The sequence below is a fragment of the Sander lucioperca genome, chromosome 3, assembly GCF_008315115.2.
Source record: "Sander lucioperca isolate FBNREF2018 chromosome 3, SLUC_FBN_1.2, whole genome shotgun sequence".
NCBI classification, from domain to species: Eukaryota; Metazoa; Chordata; class Actinopteri; order Perciformes; family Percidae; genus Sander; species Sander lucioperca.
The window spans coordinates 42,739,388-42,765,691 of record NC_050175.1 but is presented as its reverse complement, the minus strand read 5'-3'; the positions used below and the strand labels follow the sequence as shown (position 1 = coordinate 42,765,691).

Sequence of the window (26,304 nt, the reverse complement as noted above, 5' to 3'; positions counted from 1 at the left end):
CATGCATGTCCGCCAGAGGATGAACCATTTCCATTTTGGCTTTCTTCAACACTCAGGCCAGAATGTTAAAGCAACAGTTCAACCTTTTTGGGAAATATGCTTATTCACTTTCTTACCGCGCGTTAGAGGAGAAGGTTTATACCACTTATGGCTGTAACCTAAATATAATGCTTCAGCCAGTAGTCGGTTTGGCCACAAAGGTTTCCCGTTGCATGTCTGTTTATTTTTATCATATAATCTTCTTTTAGTGCAACCCTTGGGGACATCTTAGCCCCATGGATTGTCAATATGTTGTTTGTTTTATCCCACACTTTGGCATTGTGGGAAGTAAATTATGTTGCAGATGATTGTAAGACTCTATTTATTGTGTATGGAGTTTAGACTTGTGTTGAAGACCAAGGTGTTGGAGAACAAGTTGTTTTTGGATATCATGGGACAAGGACTGGAGCTGTAGCAGAAGATGAGTTTGTGACAGAGATGGATTGAGAAAACGTGTTGCGAAAGGGTTGGCTCGGTATCATTACCCAATAATGGCTCATGGTGAATATGAGGAGCTGCACACATTCCATACGCAAAATAAATACATAAATCACTCTGAGGCTTCTTGTTTTGCAGAGCCAATGAGAAAGCTGTCTCATCTGGGCTTAATCACAGTCATAAACGTTTGAGAGAAGAGTTGATTGAAAACATACTTAAACTTCAGATAAGCAACACTCCAATATTCTGGATTTTTCGTGGCATGTGAGCGTTTTTGTTCAGACACAGTAACTAAGTATTAGCCTACTTCTAACCATTTGACTGTGTGTCTTAGTTGCATGTCTGTCACTATTCGAAAGTTGAGACATAGACCTTCAGTAAAGCGCTAAAAGACATATCTAGGGTAGACTGGATACGACACCAGACACCCTGATAGAGAAGTCTGGATATAGGGGAGTTACAGCAGAGACACCCCCACTCTCCTGGATCACTGCCAAGATAGATAGCTAGTTCAGAAACATACACAGTAACGCTTGTGTTATGCTTGATCAGAATTAGTTTGTATGGCATGTTGTCTGACAACCTCTGAAATCATAGTTTTTTTTCCCAACAGCCACATGTGAAGGCAGGGTAAAAAGTTGACCGTCATGAAGACAGAGGAGATGCGATACCGTTTAAATATGGGGATAACGGTTCCAATTTTCCGACAAGGTCTCTTGAAAGCATTTACAGTGTTGCACTTGGTTGTTCACATGCAAAGTAGCATAAATAGTTGTGTTAAGAATGAAAATAGGGAGCTAGAGAGCTCCTTTCTCATCCCCGCACAGCTGGTTGTGAATGTGGGAAACTCGGTTTTTGCAGATAGCGTCAGACACAGGCCTCTCTAATCCGATGTCGGGAAGCTGTGGTTGTCCGACCATGTGTCAGAAGCTGTTCTGATGGAGTATAATGGCAGTTTAAGTAGTCACCTGCGGTCTATTGGCATTTCAAGATCCCTTATCACAAACACCACCACTGACAGTGTGGACAACAGAGTTAGACAAACTATGACTGGAGCCCTGGTAAACGTGGGGTATACTCACCGCAGTCGAGCTGTTGAGCGCCAGTGTGACGTCATGGGAGCGCCGTAACTGTTTATACTCGCGTGTGGTGGTCGCGACCGACTTTGCTATTTCTATGGACTAGAAGAAGAAGAAAAAGGTCAACAACGGCAGAACTGGCAGCAGCATTGACGTCAACGCTTCGATTTGATTGGATGACCTACTTTGTCGGATCAAGCCTTTCATTCGCCATAAAAGAACTCATCTTAACCCAGTAAGTTTACAAGAGAGACTTGCAGTCACTCTGAGAGTCAGGACTGATCGCGTCGGGGTCCTGATCACCCTGTCGGGGTTGTGTTCGCTATAACAACCGCCTCGCTCTACATTATCCCTTACTTACGCTTGTTAATAAGTTTGCCAGATCGGGTAGCGGATCTGTAGTTCGAATGAACTGGACAATGTAGTGTAATGGACAATTCCGCTTCCAACCTGTAGGGGGACCGAAGCGGGAAAAGTTACATAGTGTTGCTTTAAGTTCTTCAACATAGAATGGGAGTCACCTGGGTAATTTAAAGCTTTAGTGCGTAACTTTTTTATAATAATGAACGTCCGTTACATTCAAGCGATTGCCAAATGAGTTGCTGCAAAGCTAAGACTGTCAGCTCCACACAACTCTCTCTGTACAGTTACAGGTATAATATGTATGGATGTATAATAAGAACTGCATACAGCATTCAAGGCAAAGTCCAGTTAATTCCTATGAGAGTTGCTCAGTGGTGCATGAAGCCATCATGGAGCCCAACCTGTGTATAAAATGACCCTGATGATCGGCGCTGGTCCCGTACTATAAGGCCCATATAGAAGGCGCACTACAGACCTCAACCGGCCGAGCCGGCTACTTCCGGCTTAACGTTCCACTAACTTGAATGGGGATTAAATTATTTAATTGTGCGTTTTTTTCCAGACTTTCCTAATGTTTTTGGACCGAATGGATTAAATTCTGATAGTGAAACGGTTCACACAAAGCAGTGAATCAGAGGAATTAAACTGTATTTTCTGATTGTTTCACGGCGGTTACATTGTAAAGGACAAATAAACACACACTGAAGCTGCCACATTGACGGATTATGAGTGAATGCAGAGTTTCAGTCTGTGTGTGTGTCGGTTAAACTTGTGCGTTGGTATGATATGCTGAAGGGTGTGACAAAGCGGTGGTACCTGGAAGTGAGAATGGGCTGCAATCTTCACTTTGTCGTCTCGTTGACTATCCCTTCATGGAGAAACAGCTGATTGTGCATTGTGAGTTCTGTCTGTCTGTTTATTTTGTATCGATATTTTTATCGACAAAAGAGGGGCCCTGCAGAAAAAGTGTGGGAACCACTAAAAAACAAGGTTTAAAAACATTGGAGCCCTCCTTTAAATATTGGTGCAATCGAATTTGATAAAATGACTAATTTTGTGTGGAAAAACTCTTAATGATTACAGCTGATAAGAACCCTTATAATTAAAAAGCTTTAGTCGTCTCTGTGGTTGCGTTGCTGTGTAATAAGAGATCCAGATCACATGTGCCGTGCATGTTCTCCCTATTGTGGTGGTCGTGTATGTGCATACCTTCCCCCACCCCCACCCCTGACCTGGTGATGCTTACGCTCAGGCATGCAGGCCAGGTCCCCTCCCAGCAGCATCTCCTCCCTCCTCCCTCCTTCCTTCCGTCCTGCTGGACTGGATGCCGTGTTTTGTTCTCCTCCTAGCATTTTACTCCAGGCTAGGCTCCCCCTTTCCTCTCTCTGTTCAGCTCATAGCTGCTCACTTGTGTAATGTTTTATAGAATAACGACTCCTGGGTGTTCATTCATACATGTGGTTAGTTTCTTCAAGTCTTATGTTCATTATTTCCATCTGTGAGTTGAATCCATCTGTTTTACAGTAGTTCTGCCCAATGTGTACAAAGAGCTTTAATGTGGACACTTTCCTGTTAACATGATCATTTCTGTTTAGTGCTTATAACATAATGTTTAGTTTAGTTTATTCACACAACACAACAACAATACGCTTTGATACAAGGTAAAACACTGTGCAGGGGAGGTTAGAAGCCAAGAAAAGGCTTATAAAGATACCATCCCTCCAAAGCCCGAGACACACCAAGCCGATAATCAGCCGTCGGACAGTCTGGCGAGGTCAGTGACTCGAGTCTGTTTGGTGTGTTCCGTGCCGTCGTCCGTCCGAGGGGCCGTCGGCCTTCATTTTGGCTGATTTGACATGTTGAATCGGAAGGCGGGCACTGCCGGCAGTCGGACTCAAATGACCAATCTGATTGGTAGAGTGCTAACCCGGAAATGAGGAGCGGAATGAGCGTGACTAGAGTCTCTCAAAATCTGACAAAATCTTTTAAACTGACCTTTGTCGATCTGAAATGAAGACCTGGCCTATTTCTCGCTTAAAATGTTTTCAGACACACGTTTCGGTGAACTATTTTAGTACAATATGAGAACGTATTCTGAACAAGCCACCATGACAGTCTGGCTTTGAATTTCCGGAGAAACCAGACCCATGTGTTCGTCCAATCAGCTGCCGGTTTTCATTTTTGGGGGCCTTTTTAAGGGCCTTGTTGATTTTAATGATGCTAGTAGATTGTTCCAAAGAAATGGTCCTTTGTATTTCAATGTATATTGGTTCATGGAGATGGAAGTCCTTAAAGTGTCCTGTGTTGTATGAGTGAATCTCTGTGGACAGCATACAATGTTTTGGAAATCTTGGCCTATTGTCTTACGGGGCCTTGACCTGGTTGCTGTGTAAATAGTGAACATTGTAAATAGTTAGTTTGTTACTTGCTGTTTCACAAATTGTGCTTGTGGGCAGCACTGTCTCCTCACAGATGTCTTAAGAGTTACCCCCATACATACGGAACAAGTAACGAGCGGAGAGATAGGTTACATTGTTCTCGCAAACTTTCAGGCTGCTCAAAGAAGGTTTCTGATCAAACTATCAGGGATTCCATGCCAGCACAGGTGCTTTATAGATAAACTGTAAGGCGGGTGTGTCTTCAAAATACCTTCCGTTAAGATGTCCACTTTTGTTTTGTTCTACAGACCCATCTGTATCCGCTTTACACACACACACACACACACACACGCATATGCACACACACACACACACACTCACTCGCACACACACACACACACACGCACGCACGCACACACACACACACACACACACACACACACACACACACACACACACACACGCTAACAATTTAAATACTTATCGTCTCTTTGGGACCCACTATTGCACCACACTTACACATGAACGTCCGTTTTGTTGTCTTACTGTATGCATATATGGATGTTTTTATGTATGTATACCTATGTATATATGTTGTATCACTGTCTGTTAAATCCCCCGTTGTGTTTCAGCTTCACCAGTTCAGAGAAGAAAAAAAAACAGTTGAAGGTTTAGTCCAAGCACCTCTCAATGAATCATTTTCCATCTGCACTGTGCTCTCTTATCCACCAGTGCGGTTCATAACACGAGGTGGCATTCTGAATATGAATATGAAATCTGTTTTGACACAGTACCATAATGATCCAAAACAGTAACATTTGCTCTTTCTTCTCTTTGTCTAGACTACAGCTTCCCTGAGGCAAAGAGCTTTTCCCACAGCCACGGTTTCAGTTCCAGATCCATGATACACACACCCAGCCGCGTCATGGCCGTGAGTACCGCATGCCACTACTGCATTACACTACAATACATGCAAGAAAACATGGAAAAGAGCTGCCCAGTACAGATCAGTGCAAAAAGACTGTAGGTTTGGGAGCCGTTTAGTGTATCTTAGGGCAAAGCCTGGTAACACAGCAGCTTAAACCATGTACATTTACAGTGGTTAGTTCTTCTGACATCACTACAAGAATTGGTTTGTTTTGGTATTTTACACAGTGTGAAGAGGATTCACTGTACTCTCCATGCAGCCAGAAACATGTCAGTTTGACTGAAGATCTTCTTTGTGGAGTTTACTCTTGCAGTCCACAGATACAGTACACAAACAATCTGGATTGGAGATTGCACTCACGAAGTTAATTGCTGACATTTATTCTATTCTATGCTATTCAATTTTATTCATAGTGTCAAATCAAAACAGATGCTCTCATCGGACACTTTACAGATAGAGTAGGTCTAGACCAGTGGTTCCCAACCTGGGGTCCGGGGACCCCTAAGGGGGGCGGCAAAGATCATAGGGGGGGCGCAAGTCTTTATCTGGTTTGAGGTTGAGGTAAAAAAAAAATATTTGCATGTTAAACAAATTATGATAATACACTAGAATATAAAAGTTGGTATAAAAACTATATATTTTTGTTCTCGCTTAAAATTGTAGGCAGGCTACTTAGTAGGCCAAACCTCCGGGACCTCTTAACCTGGGACCTTGCTGTCATCAGGTCAGCTGCTAGCTGCTATCTGCTATCTGCTATCTGCTAGCTGCTATCTGCTATCATCCCGCCACAGCATCACTATTTTATGAATGAAACATGGCAGAGAAACATAAAAGTGCTGATAACTCCTCTGTATCAAAAAAGAAAGTAAGGCTCTATCTCGAGAATTACCTCCACTTCGGTTTCGGGGGGGGCTCAGCTTTTCTTACACATAAGTAGGGGGGGCGCCAAGGAAAAAAGGTTGGGAACCACTGGTCTAGACCACACTCTATAATTTACAGAGACCCAACAATTTCCCACCAAGAGCAAGCATTTGGTGCAACAGTGGCGAGGAAAAACTTCCTTTTAACATTCAGAAACCTCAGACAGAACCTGGCTCTTGGTGGGCGCCCGGTTGGGGGGAGGGGGGGGGGGGGGGATTCACAAAGAGAAAGAGAGAGAGTGTGTGTGTGTGTGTGTGTGTGTAATGCCTAGTTTCCTGTGTAATGAGGGGATTATTAGCAGCATTCCTTTTGTAATCCCTTTCGGTTTTACCTCCAAATAGTGGTTGAGATGATCTGGATAAACTGTTGGCTTGTTTACCACTGACACTTCATTTCCTGAGTCTTTCTTGTCCCAGATTTCTGGGTTCAAAACCCAGCCAAAACTATAAAAATAAAATAATAATAAATAAATAACAACATAAGTTGTAATAAAATGATCATTCACTCAGACTTCATTTGCAGAGCTCTTTTTATACATACAAAGTGCTTCACGGAGACCACACAAAGCGACATGACTTTGTAATTAATAAAACACTCAATAACAGCATACTCTAAAAATAAAAACATGAGCTGATAGCATTTCCTCAGCTCGTGTTCGGCGTGATAGCCCAACATAAACACCAGAAAGAGATAAAATCTTCAACTTGGTATATTCCAGTGGTTCCCAACCTTTTTTCCTTGGCGCCCCCCCTACTTATGTGTAAGAAAAGCTGAGCCCCCCCCGAAACCGAAGTGGAGGTAATTCTCGAGATAGAGCCTTACTTTCTTTTTTGATACAGAGGAGTTATCAGCACTTTTACGTTTCTCTGCCATGTTTCATTCATAAAATAGTGATGCTGTGGCGGGATGATAGCAGATAGCAGCTAGCAGATAGCAGCTAGCAGCTAGCAGCTAGCAGCTGACCTGATGACAGCAAGGTCCCAGGTTAAGAGGTCCCGGAGGTTTGGCCTACTAAGTAGCCTGCCTACAATTTTAAGCGAGAACAAAAATATATAGTTTTTATACCAACTTTTGTATACATTATATATTCTAGTGTATTATCATAATTTGTTTTAACGTGCAAATATTTTTTTTTTTACCTCAACCTCAAACCAGATAAAGACTTGCGCCCCCCCTATGATCTTTGCCGCCCCCCTTAGGGGTCCCCGGACCCCAGGTTGGGAACCACTGGTATATTCCAGCTTAGACCAAGAAGTAAAACAGGTTAAAACGGTACATTTTCTCTTAAAGAGTAGCGCAGTGTTCGTCACTGTTCATTCCTTGATTGAAACCTTGTGAGTAAAGCCTAAACACACACACACACACACACACACACACTCTAATGTGTATGCATACTGTTACCTCTCTGGTCTAATTGCTGACCAAATTCAGAACAATGTGAAGGCAGAAGAAAAATATAAACAGGACGCATGTCTGTTTCTTTTAACTGGCCAGTCTAACAATAAACAGGCAGCGGTGAGCTTCCTGCAGCTTACTGTACAGTAGCCTGGCTTTACTTTAATATAGGAAGAGCTGTTGAATGTGGAACCTCTCACACCAGCTTTTTGCTGCCCTGGACGGTTTCACCAGCCTCAAACACTGTTTATGTATAACGGTGAAAAAAGAAGATACTCACGACTTCTTTTCGACCTTACACCAAACAACTTTTCAAGCTATTCCAGTGTCACAGAGAAATTTCCAATTTCATTCCATTGGAATGAAATCATGAGAGTCTTGCTAGAATTGGGGCACACTCCCGTCATATCAACCATTCGTTGTAAGGTGGTCATAAAACTAAGTCCAAGCTGTCTTAAGTCAGTCTTTTTCCCGTCTTGACGTTCAGACAAAACCAAACGTGTTTAAATTCTTTTCAGAGTCTTCAAGTGTATGGTAGGCATTACCTGTTCTGTAAGAGCTTCTCTATAAGTACTGAGGAAGTTATAGGAACATTTGCCTTTTTCATTTCAGAAATTCAGAAATAATGGTGTGTATCTTGGTCTGCTGCTGTGTGTCTGTTAACCTTTCATTTCTCCCCACACCTCCCGCCCTGCAGATGCCCACAGCACCCCTTCGCTCCCCCGGTTTCTCCTCTCGCTCTGCTGTGGAAAGCAGCTCCAAGGTGAGCCATAAAGACTCCAGCACGGCCCGGAGCAGCTTCCGGTCCTTCCAGTCACAGAGCAGAAGCAGACGCTCCAAGTCACTGTGCCAAGCAGACCAGGAGGCACTTCCTCTCACTGTGCTGCCTCCTCCAGAGAACGCCTCCTACATGATCACTGTGCCTCCCTCTGGCACCCTAAGGCGCAGCCTCAGCGGGACACTGGCCCAGGACAGAGGCTGCTGGCAGGCCGAGGAGCTGCCGTGTCAGTACACCTACAAAGGCCCATCCCACCGCACCATCAGCAGAATCACCAACCGGCAGCAGCAGCAGCAGCAGCAGCAGCAGCAGAGCTCTGCCATTGGCCAGGAGGGCTGGGTGGGGACTGGCAGGGGTGTCCCCATGGCAGGTGACGGCTGGGGGACACAGTGGCAGCAGCACGTGTCCAGGGCCAACCATGCCATGGGGACGGGCCAGTACCAAGCCACGCTCCACCGGGCCGCCTCGCTCCGCAGTTTGAGGAGTGTCGGGAAAGGAGTGGATATCTTGGATGGAGCGTCGATACACAGCAACGACCCACTGGAAGAGTGAGACATATTATTCATTCATTTACCTGGCTAAAGTATCTGGGCCGGTTATTATTATTTTCATTGTGGATCATTGTCATTTGTTTTCTGGATTAATGGATTAGTTGTTTGGTCTATAAAACGTTAGAAAATTGTGTGTGTGTGTGTGTGTGTGTGTGTGTGTAGTATGCAGAGTCTGGACATGGCTACAGCTGTCAAATATCTGTCTGAGTCCGATGATGCCTTGCAAGTCCTGGGAGCGGCATACATACAACACCAGTGTTACCATAGCAATGATGCCAAAAACCAGGTAACACGCTTTATTGTGTCTGGTCATATTTCTCTTATTTGCTGTATTTATCTATTTGTGTTTGATTGTATCATTTAATTTAGTCTGCAATGTGTCCATCACCAGCACTTCTTATCCATATGTTTGCATCAACACTATATGGTGATCCTCTCTCTCTCTCTCTCTCTCTCTCTCTCTCAGGTCCGTGCTCTGCATGGCGTCCCAGCTCTTGTTCAGCTTTTCTCCAGTGACAGCCTAGAAGTGCAGCGCTTTGCCACCGGCGCCACGCGGAACCTCATCTACGAGAATGCTCACAACAAGGCGGCACTCATCGACGCCGGCGGAGTGATGCGTCTGGTCAGCATCCTGAGCAAACCTGACGAGGAGCTTCGAAAGACCATCACAGGTAGTAATGGTCCTTGCTTTCAGATGGCTTTGAACCCTGCCATTGAGCTTAAGATATTTACTAGGGCTGTCAATCGATTCAAATCTTTAATTGTGATTAATCCCATGATTGTCCACAGTTAACACAGGGATTAATTGCAAATTAATTGCACATTTTTATCTCTTCTAAATGTACATTTAAAGGGATATTTTCAAGGTTCAAGTGATCCTTTAGACTCGACATACTCTAGTGGTAACTCCATTCACATCGACAGTACATGCAAATGACTTTAGTCTTGTGGAGAGAACCATCTGGAAGGTACCACTACCGGTCAAAAGTTTGGGGTCACTTATAAATTTCCATTCCACTCCATTATAGACAGAATACCAGCTGAGATCAGTTGCATTGTTTTTTTTAATCAGGGCAGCAGTTTTCGGATTACATTATGTGCTTACATAATTGCAAAATGGTTCTCGACTGTTGTAGGAAGAAGTGGCTGATCTTTAATGCAATATCTACATTGCCCATATCAGCAACCATTCATCCAATGTTCCAAAGGCACATTCTGTTTACGAATCTGATATCATTTTAAAAGGCTAACTGAGAAAACATTGGAGAAGCCTTTTGCAATTATGTAAGTACATAATGTAATCTGAAAACTGCTGCCCTGGTTAAAAAAAACAATGCAACTGATCTCAGCTGGTATTCTGTCTATAATGGAATGGAATGGAAATGGAAGTGACCTCAAACTTTGACTGGTATTGTACCTGTAATTCAGTCCCACCATCCAGGTGTTGTTACTGACTGATCTTTATGTATATTACTGCTTTGAATTACTCAGTTACTCAGGCTACAGGTTAAAAACGTGTTTGCTGTGGCTGCAGGTGTCCTGTGGAATCTGTCCTCCAGAGACAACCTGAAGGAGAAGCTGTCCAAAGAAGCTTTATCAGAGCTGACAGAGAACGTACTCATCCCTCTGTGCAGCAGCATGCCACTCAGCCCGTCTGAGAAAGACATCTTCTACAACACCAGCGGCTGCCTCAGGTGACTACACAAGAGCCTGCCCAAACTATTACCCTGTGCCCAACACATGTTAATGTTCTATGGGTTAGACACTGTAATCATACCAAAAGTTTGAATTTGTCACATTTGCTAGTTGGCAGTATACACAAAGTACAGCTGAGGCTCATGGGAAAGTATTTCATTCTGGACCAAATTGGTGGACCAACCAACTGATCAGTCAACTGGCACTGCCACGTCAAGAGACCTACTGCTAGCATGGATCAAAAGTAACAATCATACTCCAAAAACAATGGTCGAATGTTCCTCCACGTTGTTTTCCTCAACTTGGTCGGCTGAATGGCACTAAATACTACATTATTCATTAACCCTATCTGCTGTTGCTATGGAGATACCAGGCAGAAGCATACATTTTAAAGTTAAGGACAGGGGCAGCACTTGATTGCTTATATTGGAAACAGCATGATTAATTAAAGGTACATTCACATAGATGATCTCTTTACGCTGTCTTTACAGAATGCAGATTTTATTCACTTTAACAGCTTCTGTCAAGATCATATAAACATAATTTTTCCATAGCATGGAACTGAAGTTACACTGGGTTACACCTTGTAAAGCATGTCTCTGAGAAGTTTATTGACAGATAGAATTACATGTAAGTGCAGTAAGATCCAAAAAATAACTCATCCTTTCAAAGTGGTGAAGGCGCTACTGAAGGTTCTTAAAGTTTGTGCTATAATCACTCAAAGATTCATTTTATGAAGACAGCTTTACAGCAGTACGTTCCAACAGCCTAGCCAGGGTTTAAATTTCTCTATCTGTGTGTTTGACTGCATAGGAACTTGAGCTCAGTGAATGAGAGGACGAGACAGAAGATGAGAGACACGCGAGGCCTGGTGGACTCTCTGGTGTCCTACATTCAACAAGCGGACAGGGCAGATGACAAGGTAACTCTGACATGCACTGTTATAGCCTGTGACATTTTGATACACTGTAAATGACAATGTCTGATTTGAAAAGCACTATGGTCAGGCCTGGCAGGCCCTTTAAAACATCAATAGCTAGGAGCACTCACCACCCAAGCTGGAGATAAAAAGACCAAAAAGATTACCGTATTTTCCGGACTATAAGTCGCTCCGGAGTATAAGTCGCATCAGTCAAAAAATGCGTCATGAAGAGGAAAAAAAACATATATAAGTCGCACTGGACTATAAGTCGCATTTATTTAGAAATGTATTTCACAAAATCCAAGACCAAGAACAGGAAAGGCAAGTTATTCAACTACACAACAGCACACAGAACAAGGGGCTGAATACGGTAGGTGTCCGGTATGTTAACGTAACACATTAACAGTTATTCAACTACACAGTAGCACACAGAACAACTACCAGGGCGTGGAGACGTAACTGCAGCGTTGACGAGCCTCTCCCAGCAGGACGCTGTTCAAGCACCCATCTGTGGACTCGTTCCTCCAGCTCTGGCCATCTTGCTTTCAGCCCGCGATTAGCCGATTAGCTTTCTTTGTTTCCTTCATTGCAGTAAGAGTCACCTTTTCGCCAGTCCCTCGCAAGTTTCTCTCTCACTCCAAACTTTCTTTGTGCTGCTCGATTACCGTTTTCGGCTGCGTATTTTACTACCTGCAGTTTGTAATCTGCAGAATAAGATTTTCTTTTCTTTCTCAGTTGTCTTTAGGAGCAGCATATAGTTGTCACAAGCCTAGAGCGCCTCTCGCGGCTGTAGATGGTAATGTTTTCAGTATGAAATAACATTTAAAAACATGTTAAATTATATATATTTTGATATATAAGTCGCACCTGACTATAAGTCGCAGGACCAGCCAAAGTATGAAAAAAAGTGCGACTTATAGTCCGGAAAATACGGTACACAAAATGAAAGACTCCACAGCTTCTTATGACATTTAATAACATATTCACGTTAAAGGAAAAGGCCTGTCTATATTTTTCTTTTTTGTCAACAAATCCCATGACCCAAGACCCAAACTAAGACTTTGTTGTTAGTCATGCTCTCAGTACTTTCTAACTTCCCTTCCTTTTTAGCGGCGGATTAATCCACATTCAGTGCTCTAATGAGTATGTGTAGCAGCAGGACGGTGTGGGATTGAGTCAAAATAAACTACAGTGTGTGTTCATGGTAATGAAGGAACATGTCAGCCAGTGCAACAGTGTGGCTCACTGATGTGTTTCAATAGTTTTTGAGTAACAATTGAGCTCTATGGCACAGAGGGGTAACATATACCAGGCTTTGACTACTTAGCAAGATCAATTTTATTGTCGGTTCGGGTCTTTTCTAGCCTGGGAAAACTCTGACGAACTTCCGGCAAATTTGAGATTTGCTCTGCAAGTCAGTCTGGCCAAGAGCCCATTCAAGCCCATTTCCAATTTTTCCAAATCGAGGCACCAATCACAACTGTTGAGGCGGGCTTTACACGATGACGATGACGATAGCGCAGCAACGGCAAGCAGCTTTTTGTTTACATTCAACATGGCGGCCACCGAAGCGCAGCAATCCCCCCTCTCTCTCCCCTTTTAGCTGTCCTATATAAATAAAGGCCTAAAATTCCCAAAAAATTCACCAGCCGTATCTTTTAAAGCACTGCGTTAGAAGCGTGTTGCATTATTCGTTGGTATTTCTTCAGCCTGGCAGCTCCACTGGAATTGCACTAAGGGACTAAGGAATGTTAGCTTGTTATCCAATTCAGTACTTTATCTCTCAGTTCTACATTGTGAGGTACAGGGACCTGCGTTACTAGTCATACTTGGATAAATCTTTAACTAACTGGCAGATGATTGATAAAGGCTCTGCTTCCATTAGACAACAACATCAACCCTTCCTTCCTGTGTCTGATTTGACCAACATGCTGTGGGACATGTCATCGGTTTTTAAAATGAAAAAAATAAAAACACAAGGTGGCAGCTCTGGAAAGTTCGTATTTGATCTAAACTCTCCAACTAAATCTGATTCAAAATAATATTGAGTAGAGGAAAAAGGTCATGCTGAATTGTGTTTTACAACGTATTTAAGGTTTATGGATTGAGTTAGGACTCATTGTTGACAGCATTAAGACCATTCTCTATAATTTGCTGGCAGGAACACATTCAATTCCTCTATTCCGCAGATAATCTCCGTTTGTCCAAGACAAATTTCCTTCAGGACAATAAAATTCTGGCTTATTTTATCAATTCTTAGCTCATGTACAGTACTAAAATGAGCAAAATCCAGCCACCAGTATCTCAATTATGTGACCATTATAAACGGTCTCATTCACTTTAGTTTTCTCTTCTTTTAGATGATTATTTACTAAAAGTATTGTAGTTGGTTATCTAAAGTATTCAATAAAAAGATCCAACCAGATCCACTTTTGGCAATATCTGCCTATTCTGTCAAGACAAGTATTTTTTTTGTATAATTTTGTATAATCTTCATGTTTTTGAAAATACTGTAGTTGAATGAGATGAGATGAGTGGCGTAGCTCTGTGGATGGACTGCAATGTCTGCGGTTCACCACTTTGGTCCAGAGCAGTGTTGTAGTATAAGACCAGTCTTGGTCTCAAGACCACTTTTTGAAGGTCTCGTCTCGGAATCGACCGCATTTTTACTCGGTCTTGTCTCGGTCTTGGATAAAGAGGACTCTGGATCTTATTTCAAGACTGGTCAAGACTACAGCTGCAGGGATATCACTAAATTGCTTGTGCATTACTGTTATTGGATGTCAGACTTTCTGCTCCAAATGCAACCAATAGCTTGACTAATTTCTAATTTGAAATTTGTTACTGTTAATCACTTCTCCCAGACCCTTTAACACGCACTCCCAAGAAAGTGAATGCGGGAAACAGGAGAAAAAGCACTGGCTGTCTGGCACTGGCCTAGTCTTGGTCTTGACTCGGTCTCGCCCTGCCTTGGTCTTGGTCTTGTCTTGGTCTCGATACACTCTGGAGTTGGTGATGACTTGGTCTCGGTTTAGGTGGTCTTGACTACAACACTGGTACAGAGTGAAATATCTCAACAACTATTGGATTAATTGCCATGGCATTTTGTACAGACATTCATGGTGTCCAGAGAATGAATCCTACTCCTCTGACTTTTCATCTAGCGCCACCATCAGGCCAAAGTTTACATGTAACTAGTGAACTATATCAACATCTAAAATGTGCTCACAGCGCTGTGTTGGTTCCATGTTCCATGTTTCTATGCCTCAGTAACCTTTAAACATTCAAGGACATCAGGCATTCAACTCAGATTTCATATGATCAGAGTACAAACTTATCAGCTTATTCCACCAGTTGTGCAGTTTACATGTTTCAGCATCCACTCAGGCTAGTTATTTATTTATTACTGCTTTCAATACAAATGGTCCACTCTCACCCTCCTCTTGTCAAACCCCAATTCATTTGGTCTCCTGTATCTGTCTTTCTTAATGTTTAGGGTTTGGAGAATTCATTGTGTGTGATGAGGAATCTGTCCTACCAGCTGTACACGGAGCTTCCTCCCTCGGTCCGACACCGTCTGGAGGGCCCGACGAGAGCCTCGGCCTCCAGGGACAGTGAGGCCATCGGCTGCTTTACTCTGTATAACAAAAAGCACACTGAGGTACAATTCATCACACATCGTGAAATGACACACCGGAAACACGACTCTAAGCTAATGCTTATGTTGCTCTGCGTCTGCAGGATGTGTCAATAGCCAACTGTTTGCTAGCATGTTGTGCATACTGTAACAACTTTAAAAAGTGATATTATGTCAATGTGTGTTTACAGCTAGTTCCGTTTCCCTTAGTTAGAAATCAATCAATCAGTATTAATCAATTAATACTGCTTAAGTCTTAGGTCCTAAAATATAAAGTATAGAGTCAATGACAATTAATGTAACTACAACTTTTAATAGGAATTATCAGTATGGTAACGAGTTACATGCAGGCATATTTTACCAAAGAGTTGTTTTGCTTTGCTTTTTTCCCTTCATTTTATATATTTATGTATTCATTTTATTTTTAATTACATTACTTACCTTTAAAGTTATCATACGTTTGTCCCAAATGCATGTCCGCTTTTTAGACCCAAAGTTTATATAATCCCAAACATGTTGCATATGATGTCAGCCTACTAGCTTGTCTGCTACAGCCACCACACCCATCACAGCCATGCTCTCATTCACTCTGCACACTGTCACTGCTATTCCTGCTGCTTGGCAGAAGGCTGTCTGCTGGTGATTGCCCAATGCTTTTCACATAGACTGTAAAAACAATAGACGTTAGCAGCAGTGACGTCACCCATTGGTTTGTGGACTGCCGTTTAGAAGCCTCGAGTTTGGCGATACGGATGTCGCCATCTTGTTTTTCTTAACCCAGATGTGACGATTTTTACGGAGAGGGTGGAGCCAGTGTTGTTTATGGTTGCAATGATGCTGTGCTAAGCTAAATGCTAATGAGTGAAAGTTGCCGATTTTCAACCCTTCAGGAGCGAGTCCGGTGGATAATTATAGCTGGGTAAACTCGTTATGAAATTGTTTACTAGTAAGAACTAGGCTCATTTTCTCATAGACTTCTGTAGAAACATAGCCTAGTTCAGTGGTTCCCAACCTTTTTTCCTTGGCGCTCTCCCTACTCATGTCTAAGAAAAGCTGAGCCCCCCCTCCGAAACCGAAGTTGAGGTAACTCTCGAGATAGAGCCTTACTTTCTTTTTTGATACAGAGGAGTTATCAGCACTTTTACGTTTCTCCGCCATGTTTCATTCATAAAATAGTGATGCTGTGGCGGCAGGAAAAATGAGGATGATAGCAGCTAGCAGCTGACTTGATGACAGCAAGGTCACAGGTTAAGAGGTCCCGGAGGTTTGGCCTACTAAGTAGCCTGCCTGGTTGTGATTGGTGCCTTGATTTGGAAAAATTGGAAATGGGCTTGAATGGGCTCTTGGCCAGATGGACTTGCTGCGAAGTTCGTCAGGGTTTTCCCAGGCTAATAGAAACAGACTTCTTTTTGCAACCAGTGGAGTCGACCCCTGCTGGAAATGAGATAGAATGCGAGTTTAAGGCACTTCCGCATTGACTTCACCTCTCCGACCCGGAAGCTTCGTCCATTATTTTTACAGTCTATGGCTTTTATCCACGTATACATCTTAATGAAGGCTTTAATTGTCAGTAGCTGATATTGAAAACATGAAGAGAAAATGCATTATGACTGCATGACATTACATGACAAATGTTTTCTACCCATCTCATTCTCTTTTGGAGTCTTACAGACAACATCAACACTAGCCAACCATTTTTTTTTTTTATCCTTTTCTGGCCTCAATAACATACTCATTGTTGTGACACAGGTCTGGGAAGCTGGGGTGCTGTTTGTCAAATGCAATATCATAATCAGAGTTTGTAATGTGCTTGAGGCATTTCTGTACAAGTCATTTTAAAGATGTTTCACTTATCAAGCCTCAACAAGTCAAGCATTAGGTCGGGCCGTTGACACTGAGCAGGCCAAGGTTCTCTCAGGTATCTCGGTAATAGCTAGATAATAAGTGGCTGAGTAGTTAGAAACCTGAGAAGTGTCCTCAGGTCCACAGGGAGGATCCGTTTCCAATAGAACCAACACACAACCAGCAGATCACATTACTTATTTTAATAGCAAGCAGTGGAGGCTAAAGGAGTACACATCAGGCCCACTGTTACATGCATGTTCTCATAGTCACCCCAAGAGTGAGGATAAAGAGACCCGTTTAACTATATATGACCTACTTTTGCATGTTGCTTAGAGCAGATCATTAGCCAGGTTATATAGAGGCTGAACTGGGAGGATTTTTATCCTGCTTTAGCAGGGCCTGAGGGTAGTGATCTGTCCCTTTGTTAATGTGGCTAACACTTTAGTCCAGAGGCAGATGTCTTTCAGGCCATAGTGCGACATTCAGGGTCTCTAAAGGATACTCAGTTGTTCTGGTCGGAATCTTTTTCCTTGACTTGCCTTTGGTCCATGACCAAATATCTTGAAAACCAATGGCCAAACTGACTGTATGCTAACCCCCTCCTCCGAACAGTGATTGTCCAATAACAGCTTAGCAATGGTAACTGGCACTGCCAGCCTGTCAAGCTTTGTATTTGCCCACTAAAGCAATGTGCATCTGCATTTAAAGAGTTTTGAGAGTGATTTTTGGGAGAGTTTTTAGGCCTTTTTCATGATGATTTCATGATCAGAAATACAAGAGCAAACGTGTAACGAATGGATTAAGCACTGTGTTGCTCTGAAAATGTGAACAATAAAGCATGAATCTGACCTTGGTCATTTTGTTAAATGCATATTGTTTGCATTTTGTTTAATGCAAACAAAACCAAGGCCATGTTCTTTTCTAACAAAAAAGAAGGTGGCAGCTGTTTCACCCTGCATCATGTCCTCACAAGGTACCCCTTTTGGCACTGTGACTATCTACAAATATTTCGGTAAAATTGATTAAAGCCTTTCTTTCAAATTCCATGTTGATTAATTAATAAAAAAAGATATATATAAAATTATTTATAACCACTTGTAAACTCTTTAGGCCACTAGCCATCATTATCCATGCATAGAACTTTGCACTGGTATAATTATATTTACAAATCCATCAGTGGTCTGCTGCCCAATTATTTGTCCACTTAAAGGACATGTCATGTAAACAGTGTTGCCATAGTCTACATTCCCAGGGCTTAATTTTTTTCTCCATCCCCCCCAGTTTGTACAACATTTGGTAAAAGGCTTCCTCCCACTCTGCCCCCTGAACCTGTAACAAGCTGCAGCAGGAGCTGAAGCTGTCCAGGCAGCCTGATTCCCCTCCCCTAAATTACTTTTAAGACATCTGGAGGGAGTGTACATGGGGGTCTGCCTGTTCTTTTTGATAGTTAACCTTAACAACAATTTCAGGCCATTCTCATGAACCATCCCTATATCTACGAAAAAGTAATGCACTGTAATTTCTATGTGTTCCACGTATTTATTATGCACCACATTGACTGCGTAGGGAGAAGGTCGGGGTGGATGCATGGGTCCTAAAACACAGGGCTTTCAAGCAGGGAAGTCATGTCCAGGAAGAAGTTAAGGGAAAAACACAAGACGTGACTTTTACCCAGAAAACGGGTGTTTTAAACCAAACCACAATCTTTTTTATAATCTGAACTAGTTGTTTTGGTGCCTAAACTTGGTCTCACCGCATGACAGTCACCTTTGTTAGGCTAAACCTAACTGCAATGGCCGCTGAAACGTCAGCAACCTCGCGGTTCTCTGTACCCGGCTCACAGTCACCTTTTCTCGACAAAATTTAACTGGAAAGACAGCTAACCTTAAATGTCATGTGACCAGTCGGCACGTGACGGGGTCAGTGGTCGCTGTAATTTCGTAGGCTATCATACGAATTGTTGTGCATAGATTTTGGTACGATATCACACATTTTGGCACTTTTGCACATGACTTGTGTCCTATTTTAAAGAAGAAGAATACGTACTTTATTAATGTCTTGTCTGTCTGTAACTCTGTGTTTTGTTGCTGTTGTGTCTTGACCAGGTGTCTCTTGAGAATGGGACTGTGTTTAAATGAGATTACCTGTATGGTTAAAAAAAAAACGATGTAAGCTAAGCAGCCAAACAGGGTTATGTTTGAATGAAATAAGTCTTTTTTGCCGTATCACGCTTATAATACTAGGACTAACTAGCTTTACACTGCAAAACAAGAACAATACTGCTTTTTTTCCCATGTCTTCTACATGAGTCAGCAACTGGTAAGGATACTGACTTTTTGCCTGGAACATGTTAGCTTTAGCATCTGCCTTTTAGCGCAATATAATATATGTAGGCATCATGTGCGTGTTTAAGGCCCCTTTTGCAAGATTCTCATTTTAAAATGAGTAAGTTGAAAACATGAAATAAGTCAGCCGGAAACAGTTTTTTTTAACCAACTAATGGAGCTAACGTTAGCTTAATTAGTTACAACTAGCGACACCTGATAAGAGCTGATACAAGATAAAAAACGATGTGAGTAAAATGTAATAGAATAAACTTACAGTTGTGTAGCTACAACAGAACGTATTGTAAGTAAATGTACAATAAATAGGCATTTTCTCTCTCTTTTATCTCCATGGCAGCGTAACCAGAATCTGTCCATATTGTCTGAGGTGTCCCGACAACCTAAGGGCCCTGAGTGGCTGTGGCACCCTAATGTGGTGGCGCTCTACAAGCTTGTTCTGCAGAACAGCGACAGCAGCTCCACCAGCCGCGAGGCTGCCATAGGTGCCCTGCAAAATATCACTGCAGGGGAGGCCAGGGTAGGATTTCACAGAAATATTAACTATGCATTCCAAAATTAACTGTCTGATTTCTTTTGTGTGGTTGCTTTGGAGAAGGATTCTTCAGCAAGATAGCCAACAATGCCAAGACTGTATGGCTGCAGCCTGGAGCGTCCCATCTCATGCTGTCCCGCCTGGTGCCGTCCCCGAGCTTCTACTTTTCAAAATAAAAGCTGGCGTCTGGAATAAAGTACTTTACTACTTTAATACTTTATTTTTTTTAAAGACACTGAGTGTACCTTAAGGAAAATCACAGAAAGAAACCATCTTTGTCTGCAACCATAAATTGCTCTAGGTATAGAGTTATAATATTCGCTAACAAATGTCAACCAACGCTGATGCAGGTTTCATCAAATGTACGTTAACATCAGGGACACAACAATAACATCCAGAAATCAGCAAACTATATGTATGGTTAAAATTGTTACTTTAACAGTTTAAACGTTTTCCAATTGATTGCAACAAACGTGCCATAGGCGTCGATTTCGGTGTGGGGACAGTGGGGACGCGTACCTACCAGATTAGATAGACCAGTTAAAAAAAAAGTCCATAACACATATAATTCTTGAGCGACAGATGCCAAAAAATCCAGAGCAATCTCTATCCCCACAGGGCAAGCACACACAGGCACACACACACACACACACACACACACACACACACACACACACACACTCTGCTGCTGCGCTGGCTGCAAGCATCTCTGTTCACAACGCTGCCTGTCGGGACATTCTGCTTAACGTGAAAAAGCTTAACTGGTTTAATGTACCTAAACAACGATCAATCATCACTAAATTTCTCATGGCCATATCTTATAATGAACACTTAAGCCTGTCAAAAGAACTAAACCGAAATCCAACGATTAAGTTCTCACATTAACATTTTCTTCTTCATTGGCGCCTATGGCGAGGAAAAAGCTTCTACCTAAACAATGATCAATGATTACCAAATGTCTCTCTCATATTGCTCCTCATAACCACTGAAAACTGTCAAAAAATCTAACCAGAAATGTGGTGATGATTGATCGTTGTTTAGGTACATTAAACCACGTTAAGCTTTTTCACGTTAGGACTTATAAACCCCATGAGAACCGTGGGGAGTCAACCCACAGCCGCTCCGCTGCCCTGCTGAAAATGTGAAGCAGAAACGCTTAATTTCAGATAACTTCCATAATAATTTCACTTTGGGTTGGATTTTTTGACAGTTTTCAGTGGTTATGAGGAGCAATATGAGAGAGACATTTGGTAATCATTGATCATTGTTTACGTACATTAAACCACGTTTTTATTCATTAGCTACAGGACAGCGTCTTTCAAACATGACCTGCTCGAAAGAGAAACAAAAAAATGAATGCGTCATTGTACCCAGCACTTCTGGAAATGTACTTCCAAATTTGCGTCTCTCTTCACATTTCAAACCAAACTGACGCCCATGAACTTACCCGTATCTCCATCTGGAAAATAATTTGATTTCGTATTTTTGACCCTCTGAACTTACCGTTGGACACGCCTCGGCATGAGACGACACGGCATGAGATGGGACGGCTTGACATGGGACGCTCCAGGCTGCAGCCATACCCGCCTCAACAATGCACACAATCAGAACAGAAGTCAGTACAGGCTCATGTGATCTTTGCCCCTCTCTGCCAGTGGTCATCGGTACTGAGTGGTGTGGTGGTGGAGCAGGAGAGGATGCTGCCCATCCTGCTGGATCTGTTAGACACCAACAGTGACATGGAGCTGAGGTCTCTGACCGGCCTGCTGAGAAATCTGGCCAGACACTCCACCAACAAAGACCACATGGGTAAGATGCAAACTAGGATTGCTGAAGGTGCTTCAGTTCTCTTTGGCTCGCATTGCCAGAAAAATCTCCACAGGGGAGTTAGGTCTGGCTGCAACACAGATACATTCTGGGATAGGAGAAAGAAACGCTCTGGGTTGTTTGCATTTTTTTTAAATCAATCACAATCGTCTTAGGTAAGTCTAAGTTCGGACGCAGAAACAGTGGTTCTGCAAAATAGTCTTGTACAGGAACTTGTTTTGGTGGAACATTTGCACCCTGCAAAAGAAAACGCCACATAAAATCTTAAAGTGCCCATATTATGAAAAAATCACTTTTTCTGGGATTTGGGGTGTTATTTTGTGTCTCCACACACATACAAACTTTGAAAAAAATCCATCCATGCTGTTTAGAGTGAGATACGGTTTCTGAATGTGTCCTGCCTTCAGTCTCTGGGTGAGCTGTTCAAAATCGGCACGGCTTGTGACGTCACAAGCCGAAACGAGCAGGCTAACCGCAACCATTAGCTCGTAGCGTTAGCATGCTAACGCTATGGCTAACGTTAGCATGCTAACGCTAGCATGCTACCTCGTTCTCAATAGCAAAGCACTGCTACAACACACACAAGTTCACCATAATCTACAAAAGAACTACTTCCATGTGCGCCCTCATTTAGAAGTCTCCCTGCTAATCCTGCCTTGTAACTGACCGAAGTTGTAGAAACAGCCTTTCTTTTACTGTCTATGGAGCTAGCTAGCTGACATGATCTACATCTGAGCTACTGGGCATGTGCAGTGCAATCAAAGATAGTACAGAAGAAGAAGAAGAAAATAGGTCTCACTCTGTAGCTAAAACAGAGACCAGCTGAAAAGAGGATCTGCAGCAGTGAGAGAGCACTGCAGTACAACACAAATATGGTGTTTTTTGAAAATTAAACCATGTAAACCTATTCTGGTACAACCTTAAAATACAATTATGAACCTGAAAATGAGCATAATATGGCTGCTTTAAATGACTGTTGACATAATACAGTAACCTGAGCTATTTAAATTAGCTGGATACATGGTTAAACCTAATTTGCTCTTACCAGTGTATCGCTGTGTGTAGGCTACTTTGTCCAAAGCAATCCCCACCAATCGGTCCCAAAATCTTTACAATCATTCCCCGAAAGAACCAAGCAGGCCTGCCTTGTTGCACGATCCAAATTCTTTTCACAGCTTACAATTTTTAGCGTGTAGCTTGCTAGCTCGAAGGTTATTGTTGTTTCCTGTAGCGGAGGGATTTTGAGAAGGGCAACACACAGAGAGGCTTTATCCTGGAAATGTACTTCCATTGATCCAGACTAGAAGGGCACTGACAATAGTTCATAATTACACTTTAGTTCCAACAGCTACAGAGGCAGTTAATCAACTAGGAGACTGACATTGCTTAGTCCCATTGGCACTCTGTATCTTCCTCCATGACTCTGTATGTTACTCTATGTCCTGATTAGAAAATGGAGTCCCGTACTGCTGTGGTCACAGTACTAAACACTTCTGTGAGTTTTCAGTCTGGTCTGAACCCCCTACTTTGTATAATGTGGAACCAACACAGCACTAAGTGTGTTTGTAGGTGTTGAAATAACATGAATGATAAGTACCGCCTAGTGGGAATCAGTGCTAAGGTTAGCAAGGCTAACTAGCTTCCACTTCCCTTGTGGAATACAAACATACAAAGTTTTCGATACTTGATACTATGGAGGCAATTTGTTCGGGGCCTTAAAGTGTCAAAGTTTGGTACCCAGCCCTTTTTAGAAGATTTATATAAAAACAGTCCTGTAACACAACCCCCCTTGCTCTTTGTCCTTGCAGCTAAGAGCGTGGTGAACATTCTGGTGTCCAAGCTGCCCAGTGATGGCCTGCAGAAAACACCATCCAGCGAGGTGGTGGTCAACATCTGTGGAGCCCTCAATCACCTGGTCACCGGCAGTTCCTTGGCAGCCCGTGACATCTCATATTTCAACGGCTTGCCCAAACTGTTGGGAATCAAGACATCCCATGATAACAGGTAGGACTGACTTTTACTGGAATCATCAAATATCAATACGGTACAGGGAGAACACAGAGCTGCTGCTTCAGAAAGCAGAATGAGTAAAAGTTATTAACTTACCATACATTTTGAATCTATGAAAACTGTTTTACCTTTTCTTTGTGCTCTTTATAATTGGTTAATATTTTTTAGGTCCAACAATCTTTCAGTTTGGAAGTTGTTATCTCTGTTTGCTGTCAATGACTTTACATATTCTGGAACTGTTACTGCGCTCCCATCTGGCCACACAAACATATAACCCTCTGTTAAGATTTTAGAAGACATTTTAGAGTGTTTATCACTGGGTTTCTCCCCTCTGCTTTTGCTGTGGTATTTCCTCCTTGTCTCTAACCGTCTGTCACTGTGTGTTGGTTTAGCTCTGGGAGTATAAAAGCCGCCAGGGCGGCCTCCACTGTCCTCTGCAACATGTTCCAGTACAACAAACTGCACAAGGACTACAAACTGGTGAGGTGCAAAGCTGCTGATGCAGCTATTTTGTTTTCTATTAATGAATAATGAGTCATAGAGTTATGATGCTCTCCACAGCTTCCCAGAGCCCACGGTGAGGTCTTGTTTTAGTTTTCATTCATTTATTTAGGTTACACTTCTATCTGAACTCTAGTCTTATCTAAATAAGACTATATTATTTTATATTATATTATCTATACTTTTTTGGGTTCAGCATCACTGCATCATAGAGCATTCATCTCCAGACATACTTTGCTGCTACCTTAGAATCATCATGTCATCATCTGGGTGCCTGGGTAGCTCACCTGGTAGAGCGCATGCCCATATTTATAAAAATATTGTTGAAAAAAAAGCCAATTATCATACATTCAGCAGTAAAAACCAATACGACCAATTAAACCAATAAAACCTTTTAGTTCTCTTTTGGTCTCCACCAACTCCCAAGGGAAATATCTGGCTCTTGGTTAGCTGCTAAATGCTCCACTATGTTCACCGGCTAGATAGTTGCTAAATTGTTTCTGCTGCTTGGTACTGGTCAGGTGTACAGTTGATTTATCAGAGCTTTCTTTTCAAAAAACAACCTGCCAGTTACGTCTGGAAACAAGGTTAATGTGACGGAGTTTGAGGGCCAGAAAATATAGCCTACTAATTAAACTAAAAGATGCTTAACGCTCTCTGGAGCTGGAACGTTTGGTAATAATTGTCTTGTCCTACTTGGACACCAAGCCTTGAAAAGGGATCAACTAAAGTTGAAATCATGGCTCCTGACAACCAACAGAATCAAAGGTTGCAAGCAGAAGATGGACACATTTTAACTTGACATTATAAATTGAGAGGTCATTTTGTATTTGAAGATAGGGCAACCCTAACCTACAGATCCATGTGACCTCACATTGCCGTAAATGTTTGTGTGATGGAAGTGTTTTATCTCTTGCTGACCGCAGAGCAACCACAGGAACGAAGCACCCCAGAGTTAACTCGGTGCACCATTGTTTGTTTTAACTGCAACAGCAGAAGAGTTTCTGTTTGGCAGCAGCAGCAGCAAGGGCTGTTATTTCTCTCAGTGCTTCTAATCCTCGCACCAGTGATCTGACCGTGGTGAGCCATGACCACATTCTGAAGTACATCCATCATAAGACAGATGGATGGAAGTTATATAAAAACACTTTATTAAAAGGATATGACGAGGAAGAGAGATGATGGTGAAGGTGGGACAGTGTACGGATTGTTATGGGGTGGTGGATTATGGAAATGGGTTGTTGACTTACTTAAAACGTAAAAAAAATAAAAAATAAAAGGGTTTGGCACGTGTAAAATTAGAGATGTATTGTTGTGTATATTGGTTATCCTACTGTAAAAAGATATGATATATAAAGGAATGAGTTAAAACTGAACGAGGGGTGGGAAACATCACAAGCTTCGGCTTCATCCTGCTCCTTTTCGGACAGTTTTTGAAAATATTAATTGTAATAGTATTGTAATATTATTTGTAACACTGTATAGATATTGTTCTTGTTGCTACGCTCTTTTGTATTTTTATATTTTATTTTATAGTTATATATGTATATATGTATATATATTTTATTTTTGTTCGAAATAAAAATAAAAATGAAATGATTACATTAACTAAAATGTTTTTGGCTTCGACGCTGAGAGTCGGAGGCAGCTGGAACATCGCTAATTGCCTTCAGTGATCCCAACAGTACTGTCACTATCCTGTGACCTGACAGCCACCTCTTTGAATGGGTCCGGGTAAACTACAGTTGAAGCCCAGAAACCTTCATTAAAGTCTTCATTAAAATAGTTGACCCCCAGTGTTGAAAGACAGGCTTTCAGGACATTCACCCATCATGCCCCGGTTAGTGTTCCTGTTTATGCGTGGTTGTTGGTGTTTGGGATTCACTATGTTTGGCTCAAGTCTCATACTATCATGTATCCGTTTTCCTTCTGGTCCTTGGCACTTTGCCTGAGCCCTGGGCTGGGATATGTGGCAGAACATTTTATCAAGAGCTCTTTTGTTGTATCAGTTGATAAAAATAACGTCAGAAATTAAAGCACATAGTAATGTGCTTTGTTGTAGGGGTGTTTGACTCACACCCTTTTCCAGGAAATGCCTCTATTTTTTAGTATTTGAGACA

General features: G+C 42.2%; 1 protein-coding gene across 1 annotated transcript in view; it reads left to right on the top strand.

Moving 5' to 3' along the window:
- Positions 1–26,304, top strand: part of LOC116067386 (plakophilin-3-like) — a 41,722-nt gene that overhangs the window by 7,914 nt on the left and 7,504 nt on the right. The window contains exons 2-12 of the mRNA XM_031323811.2: positions 5,140–5,228; positions 8,239–8,867; positions 9,033–9,156; positions 9,337–9,541; positions 10,405–10,564; positions 11,379–11,487; positions 14,984–15,148; positions 19,652–19,831; positions 21,502–21,655; positions 23,482–23,677; positions 24,076–24,163. Coding sequence (XP_031179671.2) covers positions 5,140–5,228; positions 8,239–8,867; positions 9,033–9,156; positions 9,337–9,541; positions 10,405–10,564; positions 11,379–11,487; positions 14,984–15,148; positions 19,652–19,831; positions 21,502–21,655; positions 23,482–23,677; positions 24,076–24,163 — 2,099 coding nt within the window. The remainder of the gene's footprint in view (positions 1–5,139; positions 5,229–8,238; positions 8,868–9,032; positions 9,157–9,336; positions 9,542–10,404; positions 10,565–11,378; positions 11,488–14,983; positions 15,149–19,651; positions 19,832–21,501; positions 21,656–23,481; positions 23,678–24,075; positions 24,164–26,304) is intronic.